The 18688-nt window shown below is 38.4% G+C and overlaps 2 protein-coding genes across 4 annotated transcripts in view; one reads left to right on the top strand and one right to left on the bottom strand.

Moving 5' to 3' along the window:
• Positions 1-8731, top strand: part of adam12b (ADAM metallopeptidase domain 12b) — a 106268-nt gene extending 97537 nt beyond the window's left edge. For 2 of the 3 annotated variants that reach the window (XM_058399816.1, XM_058399814.1), the window contains 5 exons: positions 82-268; positions 936-1044; positions 2032-2298; positions 5972-6129; positions 6415-8731. In XM_058399816.1, the coding sequence (XP_058255799.1) occupies positions 82-268; positions 936-1044; positions 2032-2298; positions 5972-6129; positions 6415-6454 (761 nt within the window). In that variant the 3' untranslated portion in view covers positions 6455-8731. The remainder of the gene's footprint in view (positions 1-81; positions 269-935; positions 1045-2031; positions 2299-5971; positions 6130-6414) is intronic. The other variant, XM_058399815.1, reaches the window with a different exon arrangement.
• A 150-nt stretch (positions 8732-8881) lies between these two features.
• On the bottom strand, positions 8882-17850 carry fank1 (fibronectin type III and ankyrin repeat domains 1). Its single transcript, XM_058399817.1, has 11 exons — positions 17683-17850; positions 16091-16271; positions 14475-14599; positions 14096-14177; positions 12126-12200; positions 11907-11972; positions 11630-11795; positions 10849-10992; positions 10663-10740; positions 10476-10520; positions 8882-10386 (listed from the first exon to the last, which is right to left on the bottom strand). Exons 1-11 carry the CDS (start codon positions 17690-17692, stop codon positions 10351-10353), a joined length of 1008 nt encoding a protein of 335 aa, XP_058255800.1. The 5' UTR covers positions 17693-17850; the 3' UTR covers positions 8882-10350.
• Between the last annotated feature and the right edge of the window lie 838 nt (positions 17851-18688).

Raw genomic sequence — 18688 nt, forward strand, 5'->3', positions numbered from 1 at the left:
ATGCTACTGTAGTCCAGTTTTGAACAACTTTTGACCGCTTGCTATCTGTCTGTCTTTCCTCTGTGCTGTGCTGTACCTTAGATGTGCATGTGTGTGTATTAATGTGTGTATTGTCGTATGTGATGTCAGCTGATAGTCGGGCCGTGACCACAGGCGTGCTGGTCACTGTCTTCTGTCTATTTGCGGCTGGCTTGCTCATCTGCTTGAAGAGGAAGACACTGCTCCAGCTGCTCTTTACGAATAAGAAGAGCACCATTCAGAAACTCAGGTATGGCCAGAAAAACAGCAGGAGTTGTATCATGTCATTGTGAAGGAACTGAGAGTATGCATAATTATCCACAACCCACATTTTGTAATGTCACTATCTGGATCTGAAATGGAATTCATGAAGCTATCCCCTTGGTGAAATTTGGTGGTGGTAGTGTCATGTTGTGGGAATAGTTTTAATCAGTGGGGGCTGGGAAAGTGGTCAGGGTTGAATGCTAAGATGGATGGAACCAAATACATGGAACTTTTATAAGAACAAGGACAATGGCCTGAAGCATACTGCCAAAACTACATTGTAGTAAAATTTAGAATAGCTCAGTCAATTGCCAGACATTAATTTGATTGAGAATCTATGGCAAGACTTGATTATTGATATTTGCCAAAGATCTCCATTTAATCGGATTAAGCATTAGCAAAAAAAAATAAAAAATCAAAATACAGATATGCAAGGCTGATACTGAGATACATCCTTGCAGCTGCAACTGCCACACTAATATATTGTATAAATCAAGTGGTACAAATTCTAATTCAGTGTCCATTTTTTATCAGTTCTAGTTCCAGTTTAATGTCCATTCCAATTTCAGGTTATAACACTGCATAAACGTGGGGAACAAATTACCAGGTGATTACTCTTACAGTTTATATCCTTTTTCTCTGTTTTTCTGTAGATCAGTGGGATGGAGGAGAACAGCCAGTCCATCACACTCACAACCTGTGTACAGAGATTCTCCCCAGCACAAATCCCCATCCAGAACTGCTAGCTGTAGGTTAGATAAGGTACTTAGGATTAATTCTGCCTACACACATACACACTCATATACTGATGCACCCAAAGACCAGTTTCATCTCTCTGTGTTTCGGTATCTCCAGTGTTTTTTGGGTTTTTTTGTGAAATGAGATGACCCTCACAAAAGGGTAGTTTATTTTTATGACCATGAAAAAAATTGGTTTCTCTCTGTATTGACACACTTTAAGAAAAACTGATGGAGAAATTTATACTCTCGATCAAAGTTGGCAACTGGTGGCCCATGGTCTGTTTGCTGGACATATTTCAGAAGACAAATTTAGTACTTTACATATGGAAAAACCGGTTGTAGTTCAGTGATTTCAAGCTTTCTACAAAAATGAACAATTGTGGCATCTGTAGCATCTGTTGCTAATGCAATCATATGCATATAAATTACTTAGCTTTAGAGTCTTTACAGATTACAGATTTTAATTTTAATTGACTTGTTCAAAGGTCAGTGACTAAAATGTTGAATGTTGAACAGCATTCCTACTTCAAAATTTCCTTTTTATAGCTATTAACTGATCACTTATGGTTAACTAGTGTCACCATTTAGTCATGCTAGTTGCTTATGAAAACCTTTACAAGCAAGCAATTTTGTGTAAATGGACCTTTAGAAACTGAGATGAATACTTCTGCCCTTGAATGTTTTTTCCATATATATCAATATATGTTTGATTAAATAGCAACATGCTGCAATATGAGTGGAATTCATGTGTGCATGGCTGACAGATAGACAGAGAAAGTGTGCAGACTCTTTCATACACAAAGCAGGAGTACTCCATGCATGTCAGGGTGTTATTGACTGTAGCAGAGGCAAACACAAAGGCTAAGCATCAGAAAGCAAAGTTCACGTGAGCTGTACAAAGAGATGACTGTTCCTGGCAAAACAGAAAAGCTCATAAAGTATAGCATTCATCAGATTCTCTCTCTCTCTCTCTCTCTCTCTCTCTCTCTCTCTCTCTGTCTGTCTTTAGCCCTGTCATTTCAGTGCCGAGCCTCTTCTGCCTCCTTCTACATTCCATCCTCACAGTCTGCGACGATTTCCTCACTGCCCTGCTCAGTGCCAACCCCTCCACATCAGCCACCCCATTCCCATCACACTGGGTCTGGGTGTGGCTGCTGACCTACAAGCTCCGCCTCCTGTTCCTCCCCACAGGCCTCTGCCCAGACACACTCAGTCTCCAATGAGAGCATCTCCTTTCTTTACCCTCCCACGACAGCCAATCTTCATGGCCAATCAGGTGAGTTCTTGCCTGAACCTTCTATATTTACATAAAGCACTGTAGATACTGTACACACAACCAGCTCAAGGTAGATATACACAGGACACGGCCAATAGCAGATCAAGCTCTGTCACATGTTGTGTATTGGGAGCTTAAAATGCTAAATACCAAAGCGTTATGTAGGTAACAGTAAATGATGTTAGCACAAGTTTCATTTGAAATTTTGGAAGGAACCCACTCTGTGGAAATCCAAGTGTCTCAGACAATTATTGTTTATTTGTATGATATTGAAATTTTGCACAGTGCTTTATAGGTCTGCGGATGCATAAATATTCCAGCAATGCTAAAACATGCAAATTTTAGTGTATTTAACATATTTAAAATGCCAAAGAAAATGTTTTGTACAATCCAATCCTCATCAATCCACAGCAGTAGCAGTAGTTTATGGTCAGACATACTGTACAGAAAGTTATTATTTATATCTCTACAAAGATTTAAAAGTACAACATTGCAAATATTCATAGGTCAGTGGTTTACAAAGAGCCAGAATACCATTACTCAATTTATCATAGGTCTAGCAACCGTTATGTAGACTACAGATTTGCTAAAAACTCTTTTTAATTAGTCAGTGACATGGGGCAGCTGAAATACTTTCTTCTCCATGCATTTTCTACCCATGCATTTTCTATCTGCTCTGCCTTTTAATGCATTTAAAGTCACCTCTACAGCATTCTGCTTATTGTACATTCTTTGTAAACCAGACATACAACCTTACAGTACAGTAAAGCTAGTCCTAAGACATATGAGGCTGACTGTGGCATGGCTCTACATTAGCGTAGGTTTCTAATTGACATGCATGCTGTGTTATGAGGCATGTATTTCATAGCCATAAATGCATAGCCTGCCTCCAAAGCTTCCCTGGGGGAAGAATACAAATGCAATGTGTGGGCGTTGTAGACAAGGGGGTGAAAGTTCTGAGTGGCTTTATTAAGGTTTTTGTTCAAATAAAAAAAATATTAATAAATAAAAATGCAATTATTAGATCAAAACAGGGGGATTTGGTTAAAGGCATAGACAGGATCAATGGCAACAGACAGGCAAGAGAACAAATCTGGTAATCATATGAATTACAAACACAGAAAGAGATGAGAAATATGACTCTGTGATCTATAAGAATAGATTCTTAAGCCAGAACACAAAAGTTCTGCAATAATTTGGCAAACTTCTCAAATATCGACAGCTGTTGATGTAAAAAGCCAACCTCGAACCAAAATGTGAGCAGATGGTGAAATACGGATGATGTTTAGAGGATAATAGTGCATAATAACGATCTTCCATAAGCTCATTAAATTAAAAAAAATGTTTTTTATTCTTTTATTAATATCCTAAATTGCACACAAATAGTCATGGCCTTGATCTGACATCTCAGTTCTCCAAGCTGTTCTCCTGCAGCTCCTGTCTCTCCTACTGGTTCTCTGAGCACGCTGTTATTAAGACTTACATCAGTGTGAACAGTTCAGAGAGCAATGCCATGACAGAAGAGCTGCAGTGAATCTGTTAAGTGCTCAGTATGTCTGGGAAGCAGAGACCAGCACTGTCCAAAGGGCATTCATAGCAACTCAAACGATCCTGCTGAGGCAGTAACCACCACCATCCCCATGGGGCCTCAGCTTTTTTTAAGTAAAAATCAAACAAGCAGCATGAGCTGTAGAGGTACTATGCTGACAGCCAGGCTGAGGTTTAATATATTTCTGGATTTAATACTGTTCCAAAGACTTCAGAGACTGTGTAGAGATTGTTTTGTAGTTATATCAGTGAGGGCTGCCCAGTAGGTTCCCAGAAATAGCAATGAGTTTAGGATTCATTGCAGAATTGTCTTGTAAGTAATGGTCAGTGTGTGAATGTGTTAGTATCGAATATCCCACCTTGCCTTAAAGTAGGTTATTAAAAGACATCTCAAGGGATATAAAGAAAGTGTGTGTGTGTGTGTGTGTGTGTAGGGACTGCACTAAAATAATAGTCATAATAATATGCTCTCTGGTTGATCATAAACATAGGCACTGCAAAATTCTGTTGTATGTGCTTTTCAAGTAATCTCATCTTTATTTGTTTGTCAAACTCTCATCTATATTTGTTTTTTTATTTGATTACATCAACCAAAGCGAATATTATTAAACCTATGTCTTAACATATTTTACTATTTTTAAGTTTTACGTTTTCTTGGGTTTTTTTGCCAGATTGTTTTCTTAATTCAAACCTTTTAATTACTTTTTAGCAAAAATATGGGTCAGTAGAATAAGAAAGATAATTTAAAGCTACGAAATAGTAAAATATGTCTAGAAATAGGTTTAATAAATGTATATTTGGTTTATTGGAATCCTATAATAAAAAATATGATTTAAATGTGACTAAATTCAAGATATTTTGCTTGCTAAGATGTAATTTTTTTCAGTGTATATAGACATTTTTTTTTTCTTCTTTTAAAGAATGCCCTGGAACTCAGCAGCAAAGCCACTAGGCCACTCTTCTTGTTAGTAGTGATGATCCTGTGGATAGCATGAGTACAAAACCACTTGTATAAGCAATGAAGCGAGCAATTCGGTTAACTTGGCACCCTTGAGGGCCTATGCTGGTTGACCCAGTCACCATTTACTGTGAGAGTTGCAAAATGGAATCATTGCTTTAGGCACTGCTGCAAATTAGCCTCACAGCTCAACACACTCGACTAATGCTTCTATAATGCTGTGGTGACCTTGCAATCTCTGGTGAAGAGACCTGCTCAGGCAGGGTTAACATTAATCACTTTCACTCACTGGAGAGGCTCAGTGGCTTAGAAAAAAGACTTAGGGTGCTATTTTCATGATCACAATGCAAGGGCTAAATAAGGCATAAGATCATGGCACTGGTGTGTAAAAGATATATTCTTTTTTTTTTTGTTTGACAAAAAGGTTTGATGTACTGTTGAATGAATTTGCGTGCTGATCTCAAATCTAATCAATTCAGCTTATCAGAGTGTTCAGTGCATTGATATAGTTTATGATAGATAGATAGACAGCTAGTTAAACGGAACAGCATTTATATTGAAGTGGGGTTACATCAATAGAGAAAATCCACAAAGCTAGGTTATTTAAAAAATAAAAAGAAGCAATTTTAGACAAGCATGAGTTTGATATCAGTGCAACAGCAGATTTTGAAATCTCATACACAGACCCTTTTATCTCTGACCGTGAAAATGGCAACTCAGCACGAACAGGAAACAATGATTGGCTTGTGACCAAACAAAATAGCAATACATTACTGAGTGAACAAACACAGACCCCCTCATTTCTAGTGTATAACAAATCTATATATCTAATTTTTTATAAATGTTTTAAGAAATTAAAAAGTGATTATTATTCTAAAAAAAATTTATTAATTATTCAGTCTTTCTGCAAGTTATCATGCACAGTTGCTTTGCCTGTTATCATCTCACCCATGGATAAATTAGGTGCATGTGATAACTTGCGATAATCTGTCAGGTCAGGAAGCAAACACAGCAGTTCCAACTTGATTACAATACACAATGTAAGGAGTCAGAGCTCCTTTAATAGACAGCAACATACCACCATCTGGTGGTCATGCTAGTGTAGTGTTCAAGCTTTAACTGCACTCCAAAACATCACAGGCTATTATTATTTTCAATTTCACACAGGACCATGAGAAGCCCAGTCCTCCCCAGAAGCCACTGCCTGCAGACCCCCCAGTTCGAGGTTACAGAATGGCCCGGAGCACATCGGCAGCTGGAGTGCCCACATCAGGCCATATCCCAACTGTACCACGACCTCCACCTGCTATACCACAGCCAGAAAGGTCAGTAAACAAGTGAACAGTTAGTTCTCAAAGTTAATGTGCTAAAAGTGTATTGTAGGGTGTTCCTGTTATGCAGTGGTTACCTACCTGTCTGGTCCAATACCACAGTGGAGCTACTGTACAAACTGCTAAAAAAGTTCATACTGGTTATGATAGTAAGGTGTCTGAACACACAGTGCATCACAGAGCCTGAGCTGCTTTGATCCTTACACAATATTATGCAGATAATTTAATGTTATGGTTGATCAGTGTATGCACAAAATTAACGTTTGGGTTATAATTTAGGCCAACACCAAGGCTACCACCACCTCTATATGAGCGTTGACATGAGCTCCTGATAAAATCAAGGACGAATTCCACCAGCGAATGGACACTTTTATTTGCACTACAAAAACTCTAGTGGGCCCACTGCACACCCATGTGGAACACCGTAGAGTACTTTTTGAAAAAGAAGGGAACTGTGCTTAATTCTTGGTGCTGTGCCTCACACAAGGTGCTCAGCGTCCTCACTCAGGTACTGTGGAAATAAGATGTATATTTATTGTCAGAAGAACACAATGCACTGTGGTCAACACTTTTTCTATGGTGGTTATTATTGTGAACTTTTTACTAATATGTTTGTGCTTGTCTTTTTGTCAACACTATGGACACGTATCGATTTCAGATGAAGAGACTGTTTGCTTTTTTTAATTCATCTGTACTAGGGCAACTCCTGTGATGTTCCTGTAAATATGAATGGATGTTGTATAAGTACTAGACCTACATTTACTGTACTTGCAGATTGAAGGTGCTTCATTCAGCAGAGATTTCAAACATAAAAAAGATTTCTCCTGAAGCATATTTTAGTGAAAGCATAATTGCAAGTAAACCTTGGACAGAAATTATAGTCAATAATATAATCAACAAACCTCAACAATACACTATATTGCCAAAAGTATTCGCTCACCCATCCAAATAATCAGAATCAGGTGTTCCAATCACTTCCATGGCCACAGGTGTATAAAATCAAGCACCTAGGCATGCAGACTGTTTTTACAAACATTTGTGAAAGAATGGGTCGCTCTCAGGAGCTCAGTGAATTCCAGCGTGGAACTGTGATAGGATGCCACCTGTGCAACAAATCCAGTCGTGAAATTTCCTCGCTCCTAAATATTCCACAGTCAACTGTCAGCTGTATTATAAGAACGTGGAAGTGTTTGGGAACAACAGCAACTCAGCCACGAAGTGGTAGGCCACGTAAACTGACGGAGCGGGGTCAGCGGATGCTGAGGCGCATAGTGCGAAGAGGTCGCCAACTTTCTGCAGAGTCAATCGCTACAGACCTCCAAACTTCATGTGGCCTTCAGATTAGCTCAAGAACAGTGCGCAGAGAGCTTCATGGAATGGGTTTCCATGGCCGAGCAGCTGCATCCAAGCCATACATCACCAAGTGCAATGCAAAGCGCCGGATGCAGTGGTGTAAAGCACGCCGCCACTGGACTCTAGAGCAGTGGAGACGCGTTCTCTGGAGTGACGAATCGCGCTTCTCCATCTGGCAATCTGATGGACGAGTCTGGGTTTGGCGGTTGCCAGGAGAACGGTACTTGTCTGAGTCCATTGTGCCAAGTGTAAAGTTTGGTGGAGGGGGGATTATGGTGTGGGGTTGTTTTTCAGGAGCTGGGCTTGGCCCCTTAGTTCCAGTGAAAGGAACTCTGAATGCTTCAACATACCAAGACATTTTGGACAATTCCATGCTCCCAACTTTGTGGGAACAGTTTGGAGCTGGCCCCTTCCTCTTCCAACATGACTGTGCACCAGTGCACAAAGCAAGGTCCATAAAGACATGGATGACAGAGTCTGGTGTGGAGGAACTTGACTGGCCTGCACAGAGTCCTGACCTCAACCCGATAGAACACCTTTGGGATGAATTAGAGCGGAGACTGAGAGCCAGGCCTTCTCGTCCAACATCAGTGTGTGACCTCACAAATGCACTTCTGGAAGAATGGTCAAAAATTCCCATAAACACACTCCTAAACCTTGTGGACAGCCTTCCCAGAAGAGTTGAAGCTGTTATAGCTGCAAAGGGTGGACCGACGTCATATTGAACCCTATGGATTAGGAATGGGATGTCACTTAAGTTCATATGCGAGTCAAGGCAGGTGAGCGAATACTTTTGGCAATATAGTGTATGTGGTTGTTATAGATCCACTAAGAAGAAACAATAACTAAAAAACATACAGAATCAGAAAATGTTATCATGCTCAGTTTTGTTTTTAGCTATGAAGCTCATGCAGACTGGATGCTGTTGTACTTTGTTGATGTCCTATCAAAACATTATTTAAATGTAAGTGAGTCAACAAGTACATTTTTTCCTATCCTAACCTATTTGATTTAACTATACTGATTCATGAAAAACTGGCACCTATCACAGCTACTGTCTTTTTAAGCAGCAGGATTTGTTATAATTACAAGCTGGTTTACATTTCCCATGATATTTCTTAAATCTTACTGGTATCTTTAGTACTGTTAACTTCACTGTTTATATTGTTGATAGACTCAGTGCTGTACTGACATGCATTTACTTTTTTTATCACATTTCCCAAGGAAAAAAAAAAATCATTTGTGTATATTTGTTTTCTGTGTAAGAGTCCATGGTACCTTTTTGTCAGCATGTAGATTGCATAAAAGAAGCCATTTCTTTGCCACTGAGATGTTTTGTTTCTGTCCTATTCATGTCATTGTTTTATACATCACAAGCAAATCGGTGTTGAAGGTGTGAATTTTCAAGTGAACTTGAACTGTTATTGTGTCTGGCATTATTCAAAAATTGAAAAGTAAAAAAAATAAGAAATAAAAAATAAAAAAAGGCTTTACTTTTCATCACTGAATCATGTTAAGATGTTGTGCTGCTTAATGAATCAACCATGGAAATCTCTTCCCAAAATGAAAACCAAAGGAATCCCACAGTCCAAAGACATGCTTCTAGGCTGATTGAAGTCTCTAAATTGCCTGTAGTGAATGAGTGTGTGTGCCCTGCGATGGACTGGCACTCTGTCCAGGGTGTAACCTGCCTTGATGCCCAATGATGCCTGAGATAGGCACCTGTGACCCGATTATAGATCGGATAAGCAGACAATGAAATGAAATGAAATGATAAAGTATGTTTAATGATGTTCATCTGACTGCAAGTAAGGAATAATCCATGATAGGAAGTCCTGCTTTATGGATTTAATGGGTTATATTTTCCTATAACAACACACTGAAGTCCACAGCAGTTTGCTATTCTTTCTTTATTTATAAGAATATTCATCCATCCATCCCTTCATCCATCCATCTATCCACTCCCAGGGTCTAATAGAATTTGGAATCTATCCCAGGGGCACAATGCAGTGGACACCCTGGTTGGGGGGTCAATCCATCACAGGGCACATTCACACACACATAATCACACATTACGAACAATTTAGAGATGCTAGTCAGCCTACAACATGAGTCTTTGGTCTGGGGAATGAAACCGGCGTACCGGGTAGGAACCACCGAAGCACGGGAAAAACATGTAAACTCCACTCACTCAGGGCAGAGGTGGGAAACGAATCTTCAGCCGCCTGAGGTGAAATGCAAATGTACCACTATGCCGACATTCGTAAGAACAATACATTACTTTTTTTGTTTATAAATCACAAAAAAAGAAAATGAGGAAACTGCAACTTCCAAATACTTTTAGAGTTCACAGCTTTTCTTCTCACCAGTGCTGACACTGAAGACTCCTTACAATTATACAAAAAATTAACATCTAATAGATTGATTTAACTGTTACACATGTGGTGAATCTGCCATACAAGTTGAAATGTAAATTACTATAGAAACAATATGACAAGTGCATTAATATAAACCTGGAATATAGTTATATTATTGTGTTTTATGTTAGAATTGATTTTTATTACATTTATACTTTAGTTTTTATGCAGTGTAATTGATTTTGTGAAAAAAAAAAAAGGTTTTGTGTAAGTCATGTTTTTAGCTATATATGTTTTCCTGTATTTTTTAAGTGCTTCAGTTTAAAAAAAAAAGAAAAAAAAAAAAGTAAAAATGAAGGCTTAGTTTTTGTTATGGAAAAGTAAGCAGTGGAGTTAGGTAGTACTCAAGGTATTCAGTGTAGAAAAAATTTGTGTATATCCGTGTAGGAAAAAATTTGCATCTTGCCATCTCTACTTTTGTACTGTTCTCTTTTTGATGCCAAATCTAAAGAATCCTTCCCTCCAACAAGTCGATGATGTTCTAGAAAAGGAAATGGTAGGCATTTTCTTCTTAACAAAATAACAAATTTGGGGGTAAAAAATATAAATATTTTTTATGAATTAAATCACCTGCTTTCCACCAGCTTTGGCCATTTCTACTGCACCTGATCCAAACTGGAATGAGATAAAAACACAATCTTAAAATGCAAAAAATAATAAAAGTGGTGTTTTGTTGATATAAAGCCTTTTTACTGTGTATCAACTTAAAAATGTAACTGAATACATGTTGTAAAAGACACTGTAGTTAATTCTTTACCTTATTTTTCACATGCTGGTCCGCACCACTATCCAGCAGGAGCTTCACCAGCTGTTCATGGTTGTTTAGCACAGCTACCTAATATAGAGAACAGAGCTTTAACAAAGAGCCTGATTCTTTTTATTCTTACCCTAATTGACAGATCCTGAAAGCCACTGCTTTTTATACACAGCCATTTCCCTGTACCATAAGTGGCGTCTTTCCGTCCTTGTCTCGGACGTTGACATCAGCTCCGGCTTGGATGAGAAGTGAGGCCACGGCAGAGTTTCCGCTCACTACTGACACATTCATGAGAGGAGTCCACTGAGCCACGGTGTCCCGTACATCCAGCTGACACAGTACATACAGAACACATAGCAAGCACATTGAAAATCAACTGAAAGAAAGATTTCTGTAACATGTTGGCCAAAGAGCATGACAGCCTTTAGAATTACAACTGTACAAAAATTGTACAATACATACCAAGGTGTACTTAGTTGAGGCTTTCTAATCAATATTATTTAAAATTTTCACCATCAGGATTCGAACTCACGTTTTACAAGATCAAGAAACAGGCTAGGGTCAGGTTAGAGTGAAGTGAACTGAGCTAAAATGGAGTAAAATCAGGATACTAAAAGAAGTCATATAACCAAAGTAGTGGACACTGAAACAAGTGGTTTAATAAAGACAGGTGGATGAACACTGAACAATACTTCACACCATAACAAAGAAACTCAAGGGGTTAAATATACAAACTAATGGACAAGTTGAAAACAGGCATGAGCAATGAGAATACATGAGAAAAACCACCAATGATGCGACACGGTCAGGACATGAAGCAAACCAGAAACACAGATGGCAACATAAACAAACACATAACTTGGAATTGTGTGCTGTAGTGCTGAAAGATGCTTATACAGAAGAGGGGGAGATTCTTGACAGTTTGTGTTCATGAATAATATACAAATGCAAATCAATCGATACTGACCTCACAGCCATCCTGAATCATGTAGGCTATGACAGGCAGGTGGCCCCCGACTACAGCCAAGTGGAGTGGAGTGCAACCACTTACGTCCCGAGACTGCCATGTGGCCCCAAACTTGCGTAGGTGCATCACAATATCCAAATGACCAGAAAAACAGGCCAGCATCAGACTGTAAGCAACACACAATATAACATTAAAAAGGTTTATAAAATACCTCATGTGGATTATTGCTGAAGAGTTAAAGACTAAGCAGTTATTCTACCAGATGATTCAAACTCACGAGTCTTTACCACTGCTATTCTTCATATGAACATCAGCACCGTATTCTACCAGTTTTTGGACCATCCTACAAACATAATCACACGAAAGTGATGTACACAAAATACTTCAGTGTATTTGCTCCTAATTCAAAACAACTCAAGTGGTTGATATGCAGGTTAGCAAATATTAAGATATCAGAAACATTTACACTAATTTCCTAGGGGAAAAACACATCTACCTGATAAAACCTTTCTGTGCAGCCACCATGAGTGGTGTGAGTCCCAGTTTGTCACAAACATTCACATTTACTCTTCTGATGAAGGTAAGGAATAATAAAAGATTAGTACCTGTGTAAAATACTACACAAAATATAGTCAGGTGACTTTGTTGTCATTTTAACCATATATAGCTGGTACAGTACACTGTGAAACAATGCAACATTCCCTCAAGACCATGCTGCTGCATACACAGAACTAAATAAGGCCAAACGTGCAAACAACACACAACTATACAGTAAATACTAAAATGTAATAAGTATCATATAATTATAAAGTATAATATAAGTATTATTATAAAAAGCTGAGGATGTTAACATAAACTTTGACACGATTCAGCAGATAAGCTTACAGCATATATGGACATTGGGGTAGCAGCCAGGTAGAGAGTTTAGTAGTAACAAAAAGAAAATAAAAAATACAATATCTTCATACATATGCCACTATATCAAAAGGATGGGAATCTATTTGTACCTTACTGTCAGCTTCAGTGTTGATACAGGGTGCAGCAATGTGGGATTATAAGTGATTAAAATGCCTCCTAATACTCTTGGTTCTTTTTTTACTTCTAGAATCTGCATTATGATTGTTCCCAGTATGACCACAATGATTACTTTAAAACATTAAGCCTACACAGAATGACAGACAGCCTAGAGCCTGTTGCAGAGGGATTTGGGGCACAAGGTAGGTGGTATCCTGGACAAGGTGCCAGTCCATCGCAGAGCACAATCACATGCACTCATACACCCAGTCACACACTTCTGACAATTTATAGATGCCAACTGGCCAACCAAATATGTCTTTGGACTCGGGAAGAAACCAGAGGATCCAGACAAAGAGAACAGGAGAGCATGCAATCTCTGTATATGCAAGATGGGGATCAAACCCCAACCCTGGCGTTGCAAGGCAAACGTGCTAACCACTAAGCCACCATACATACTTTATGTAGTTGGTGTTTGTTTATAGAAAAAAATGCATGACTGACATTGATTTTTCAGTAATTTATGCATTTATCTTCCAAGTGATTTGTCCTGATCAGGGTTGCGTTAACTCCAGAGTCTACCCGGAAACATTAGGTGTGAGGCAGGAATACAGCCTGGATAGAATGTCAGTCCATGGCAGGCACATGGACATTCCACAAGTATCTGTAACAACCACAAGAGCTGTGACCTCACTAAATCAGCATCATTGTCAGCCACCAACGTCATGTGAGGAGGCCTGCCACATAGTCGACTTTGATGATGGCATGGATGTTAGTGCCAGAAGGGTTAGTTTAGGTATGTCAGAAACTGCTGATCACCTAACATTTTCACACACAAGAGTCTCTAGAGTATGCAGAATTATAGGAATAATAGTTAGTAAAAATATCAGTTGAGGTTTCGAAAAATCATCTGGTCTTTTTCCAGTCTTCAACAGTCCAGTGCCCATGATGGCCTCAGATTCTTGCTCTTGGCTGACAGGAGTGGAAACAGATGTGCTCTTCTGCTGTTGTAGTAACTGCTTCTGCTCTCCACAGTTTATGTCTTTCCTGGCAGCTCAAAACAATCTGGCTATTTTTTCTTGATCACTCTTATCAACAAAGAGTGACAAAAGGCAAAGAGTTATATATATTTATATAACTGTCACTTATTCATTCATCCAGCCTATCTGGTACCACATGAGATCACACATTATTAAGCTCTTAAAATTGTATCTGCATGATTATTTATGCATTGTGCTGCTGCCACATGATAGCACTAGTAAATGTATATATCCAGATTTCTGTAAAGCTGCTTGAAGCTATAAATTAAATCTGAATTGAATTTACTTGTTACTGTATGATTCACATACATGATGTGTTGTGAATATGAATATTAATGTCTAAATGCTGGATCTTTTTGTGAAATGTACTTCTCAGAACAGGTATTGGATTAAGATAATGCTACTCATTCACCCTGACTGCAACACTGTGCTCAGCTCCTCTTCATCATTCCAGTTTACAGCTTGGTGCAGATGTTTGCCATTCAGTGGCTCCCCTGAAACAGATATACTGGGTTTCAGATGAAACATACATAATAATGTTGGGTTTGTTTTCCCATGCAATTGACATGAATGCTATAGTAGCTCAGAACTAATATAACTGAACATCCCAACCCAAACTCTTTTTATTACTAGTTACACCGACTTGTTTTTTTTTTGTTTAGTTTAGTTTTTTTGTTTTTTTTTTGCATCAATTACCAACAGTGATTCTTCTTGCTAAACACAGTTTCATCCTCCAATTTTAATTTCACTTCATTTGTAACAGACCTGGAAAGAGAATTTCCATTACTTACTAGATGTGGAGGCTGAGACAACCGGGGTGAGACAGCACTCCCCATTTGGTCTGCTGATCTTCAGTCTGAATTGATATAATGTACAGGGCTCTAATTCCTCCACAATATAATGAGTGCTGTATCCTCTGGAGAAACATACCAAAAAATTGTTTGCATAAAATAAAAATGAAATACAAATAAAGAAAAATATGGAAAACCGCTACACATACTGAATTGTTGCAAGTATTGTTTCAAATGTTGGGCAAAATGTGAGTGAATCTTGCAACCGAAAGACATATCATAAAAATAAAATCAAATAGAATAACACAGACTAAGAATAGAATTTTATTCTATTAGTATAGGGTGTTGTGCAGACAAGTTCAGAAAAGTTCTATGTGTTATCCTGGTTGAAGACCAGAATGGCCTACAGGAAGAAGCTCCTCCTCATTCTCCCTGTGTTTGCCTACAGGAAGTTCTGGTCCACTACTGTGACTGGACAAGCAGAGTTCCAAGACTGTTAATATTTAGCATAGCAGCAGTCGTGCACCAGTGAGATCAGTCTTCTAATTCTAGTAATTGTTTATTAAACTGTACCTGTTTTTACATTCCCAGACATTCAGTCAGATGGAAACATGCCATGCTCTATCCAACTGTGACTTCATTGGAAGCCATTTTTGTTGACAGAGCAAAAAATATATATATCTGGTCATATTATATCTGAAATGTGAGCTATTTCATATTAATTTCTTGTTCCTAGGACTGTAGAATAAAAGCAAAAACCCACCTGCAATTGTGCTATTTTCATGAACACCACCTCTGATTACCTGACATTACTTATGAGCAAATCATAACTGTGCTGATATTAAGCACAATCCCTTATTTAAAGTCTCCACCAAAAACATATCCACATGGTGCAAATAGGTCAGGGTCTAAGAATAGCATTACCTTTTAGTACAATGAGTTAATGCAACAATTAAAACAGCCTACTTGTGTTTTGTGCCCCACGTCACCTAAAATAGGCTGCTGGATCCCTGTGTACCTGCGTAGGATAACCAGTACAGAAAACGCATGGATGGATGAAAATCTAAACCTCTAACTTTCTAACACGACCAGCCATACAAATACTGTGTCACCTAACTTCCCCTTTCTTCTTAGCAATAAAACATGCTAAGTATGATTTAGACAGTCTTTGACAGCTGTACTATACAGCATTACTACATAATACAGATGCAATTCACATTATAAGAGCTTTTAAATTATATTATAAGTTTTGAATATAGATTGAGGTCTAATAAGTACTTTATGGCAGATGGGCATTGATCTGCTGCTCTGTATCAACAAGGTAATGAAAAATATACTTCAGGTAAAAGATTAAAAAATAATGTTTCCTCATATTCTTGTTCAAAGGATCAGGTGATTACAATCAATCATTTATTATTCATTTTTATATTCAGAATATCTTGTTTGTTCATTTTTCAGTTTTTCAGGAGAGTCAAGATGTTTTTGTTTTGATAGGTTTAAATTTAGAAAAGAAATCTATGTGCAGTATCCATTATAGTTTATCACGTTTAACAGTCTTTGCAATGTAATCTGTGTTTTTCACTTGTCTTCTTAAATATAAAACAGAACCCACTCACATATATATGGTACCAGGTGTTTGTGTTTTGGGATCCATCTGCTCCACAGCAAAGCGAGTCCACTGTTCAGTGGGGCCGCTGCGGTCCTCCTGCACTGCTCTCCAGCTCAGCTCAATACAGTGATGACTGACATTCTCAACCACGAGTACTTCAGGAGACAGGAGGCCTCCACTGTCTGAAACTGCATCAAAACACAGTAAGATGATCAGTGAAAACGTTCCTCACTCTCCTATCTACTTCTGTTTTGAAATCCTTAATGATTCTTTACAACAAAGAGTGTCCTTGTTCAAAAACCCTTTCAAAGTACCTTTAAAAACAATGTGCTTTATATTAGTTACTGAATAACATGCTTTGAGAGGAATAAATAAAATAAATAATAGCCTGGGAGTTTGAGGTAAATAAAACCCCAATCCTTTTTTCGAATATACAATTTATTAATGGGCTGTGCTTGTCCGAGCTAAAAATGTATTTGTGAAAAGCACTGGCTCTACAGAAGAGGGAGGCAAAAACAACAACAACAACAATAACAACACACACACACATACACACACACACACACAAACTTGTGCATAGCTTTATTCATATTCCAGTGTAGACAGCATTTAACTTACATGCCCATAGAGAAGACAGGAAAGCATGGGAACCCCGGACTCAAAATCATGATCAATAGAATGACCCTTTTTCTGGTCAGCATGAAACCTCATAAGGAATGGGTGGGAAACTACTTGGCATTAAGTAGGGTGTTCAAGGCCCTATCCTGTCATTTACATTATTATAATTACCAATTAATTACTCCACATGCACCAGAAGGTGTATTGTAAAACCTTGGTCCAATGATCTATCACTTCAGTGCGGTGCTCCATTCTTTTCTGGTGTGTGTGTGTGTGTGTGTGTGTGTGTGTGTGTTTATTTTTACATTCTATTTTCTATAATAGGCAAAGGCTTTACTCTGTAAGTGTTATCTGATCTATGAGTTCTGGCTTTGTGTAACAACCAAATTAATGAACAAAAAAACAGCCTATTGTTTATTCCCCATGTCCACTATAGGTTAACAGATGCATAAAACAGATCAAGTTGTTTCCGTAACTTTAATTGAGAAATAATTCACAATCTTGGCCTGTGTATATGGCCTAGGCAGTATCTCAATCCGAATAGTACAGTACTAAGTAGTATGTTCATTTGGTTCATCATTTGGTAGTGAACTTAAGAAGTTGGCTTGATATTACGAATGTGCGATTCGGGACGCCGCACGTGGGTGACATGATCGCCTGTGAAATATACACCAACGCAAGGGAGAGAGAGAGAGAGAGAGAGAGAGAAAGAGAGAGATGCGTATTTAGATAAGACGCGACTGGATGTTTTCACCCGATCTTCATGGTCCAGAACCCTGTTATACCTTACAGTGAGCCGCAGTGGTTTCTGGGTTTTCATTAATGACTGTGATCTCTCAATATATAATATAGTGGATACTTAACTAGCTTATTTGTTGACTTTAACCTTGTTAACAAGATAACTGTTACAAGTTATCATCTAATAACATTTTTTCCCCTCGTGTTCTATTTCTCTAAAATAACGAAATAAACTTGAAATACCTCCGTTCATCGATGATTCTTTATATTACCGATAGGTTATGAAAGCAGATGTTTTTACTTATTAACAGCTGGTTACGTCTTCGTCGGCCAAAGTAGGTGAACAGCTGGTAAAGTTACTAAACGGTACTAATGTTACCGTACAAACGTGTGTGTGGTTCCACCCATAGAGCCGCTGGTTGCTGAGTGTACAGTTGCTATGGGAACAGTGCGTGAGTGTGGTAAAATGTAGTTGCAGTTTTCTCCACATCAGTGCGCTATTGCGCTGCTTGAAGTGTTTGAGCGCACGAAATACACCTACTACAATCAGTCAGTGTGACAGCAGTGTATTGCATAAAATCATAAGGATATGGCCCACAGCTTCAGGTAATATTTATATCTGGACCATCAGAATGGGGACAAAATGTGATCTCAGTGATGCAGTGTTTTGACCATAGGATGAATGTTGGTGCAATAATAATTTAAAAAAAACAAAAACAAAAAAAAAAAGATCAGAAATGGCTTGTTGATGTAAAGGGTCATTGGAAAATGGTCAGGCTGGTTCAAGCTGACAGAAAGGCTACAGTAACTCAGATAACCACCCTGTAGAACTATTGTGAGCATGTTGAGAATTGAGAAAGATGGGCTACAACAGTAGAGAACCAATCAGAGTTCTCCTTCTTAAAACTCTGAGACTGCAGTGGGCACAGGCTCACCACAAGTGGGCGGATGAAGACTGGAAAAATGTATCCTGGTCTGATGAATCTTAATTTCTGCTGAGGAGTCAGACATTGGTTCCAAGAGAACAGTCCAACTTTGTGGCGTCATGGTTTAGTCAGAGCAAACCTTTAACAGTGTATATCAGTCAGAACAACAGTGTAAATGCAGCCAGTGAATTCATTAATTCATTAGTCAATTCATTCATTAGTTCACTGGGTTTGTTTTGTCTCATGCATGTCAAAGGAGGAGCTTCACATGCATGCATGAGGTAACTGAAGGTTTATTGATCTTTTCTTACATTTCTGGCATT

This window comes from Hemibagrus wyckioides, linkage group LG09 (assembly GCF_019097595.1).
Source record: "Hemibagrus wyckioides isolate EC202008001 linkage group LG09, SWU_Hwy_1.0, whole genome shotgun sequence".
Taxonomy (NCBI): domain Eukaryota; kingdom Metazoa; phylum Chordata; class Actinopteri; order Siluriformes; family Bagridae; genus Hemibagrus; species Hemibagrus wyckioides.

Coding starts and splice junctions, on each gene's coding strand:
- fank1 (XM_058399817.1), bottom strand. Junction 12,201..14,095: donor AGCACAGTGTTGCAGTCAGG/GTGAATGAGTAG, acceptor TACCTTCATCAG/AAGAGTAAATGTGAATGTTT. Junction 10,741..10,848: donor ACGGAAAGACGCCACTTATG/GTACAGGGAAAT, acceptor TCTCTATATTAG/GTAGCTGTGCTAAACAACCA.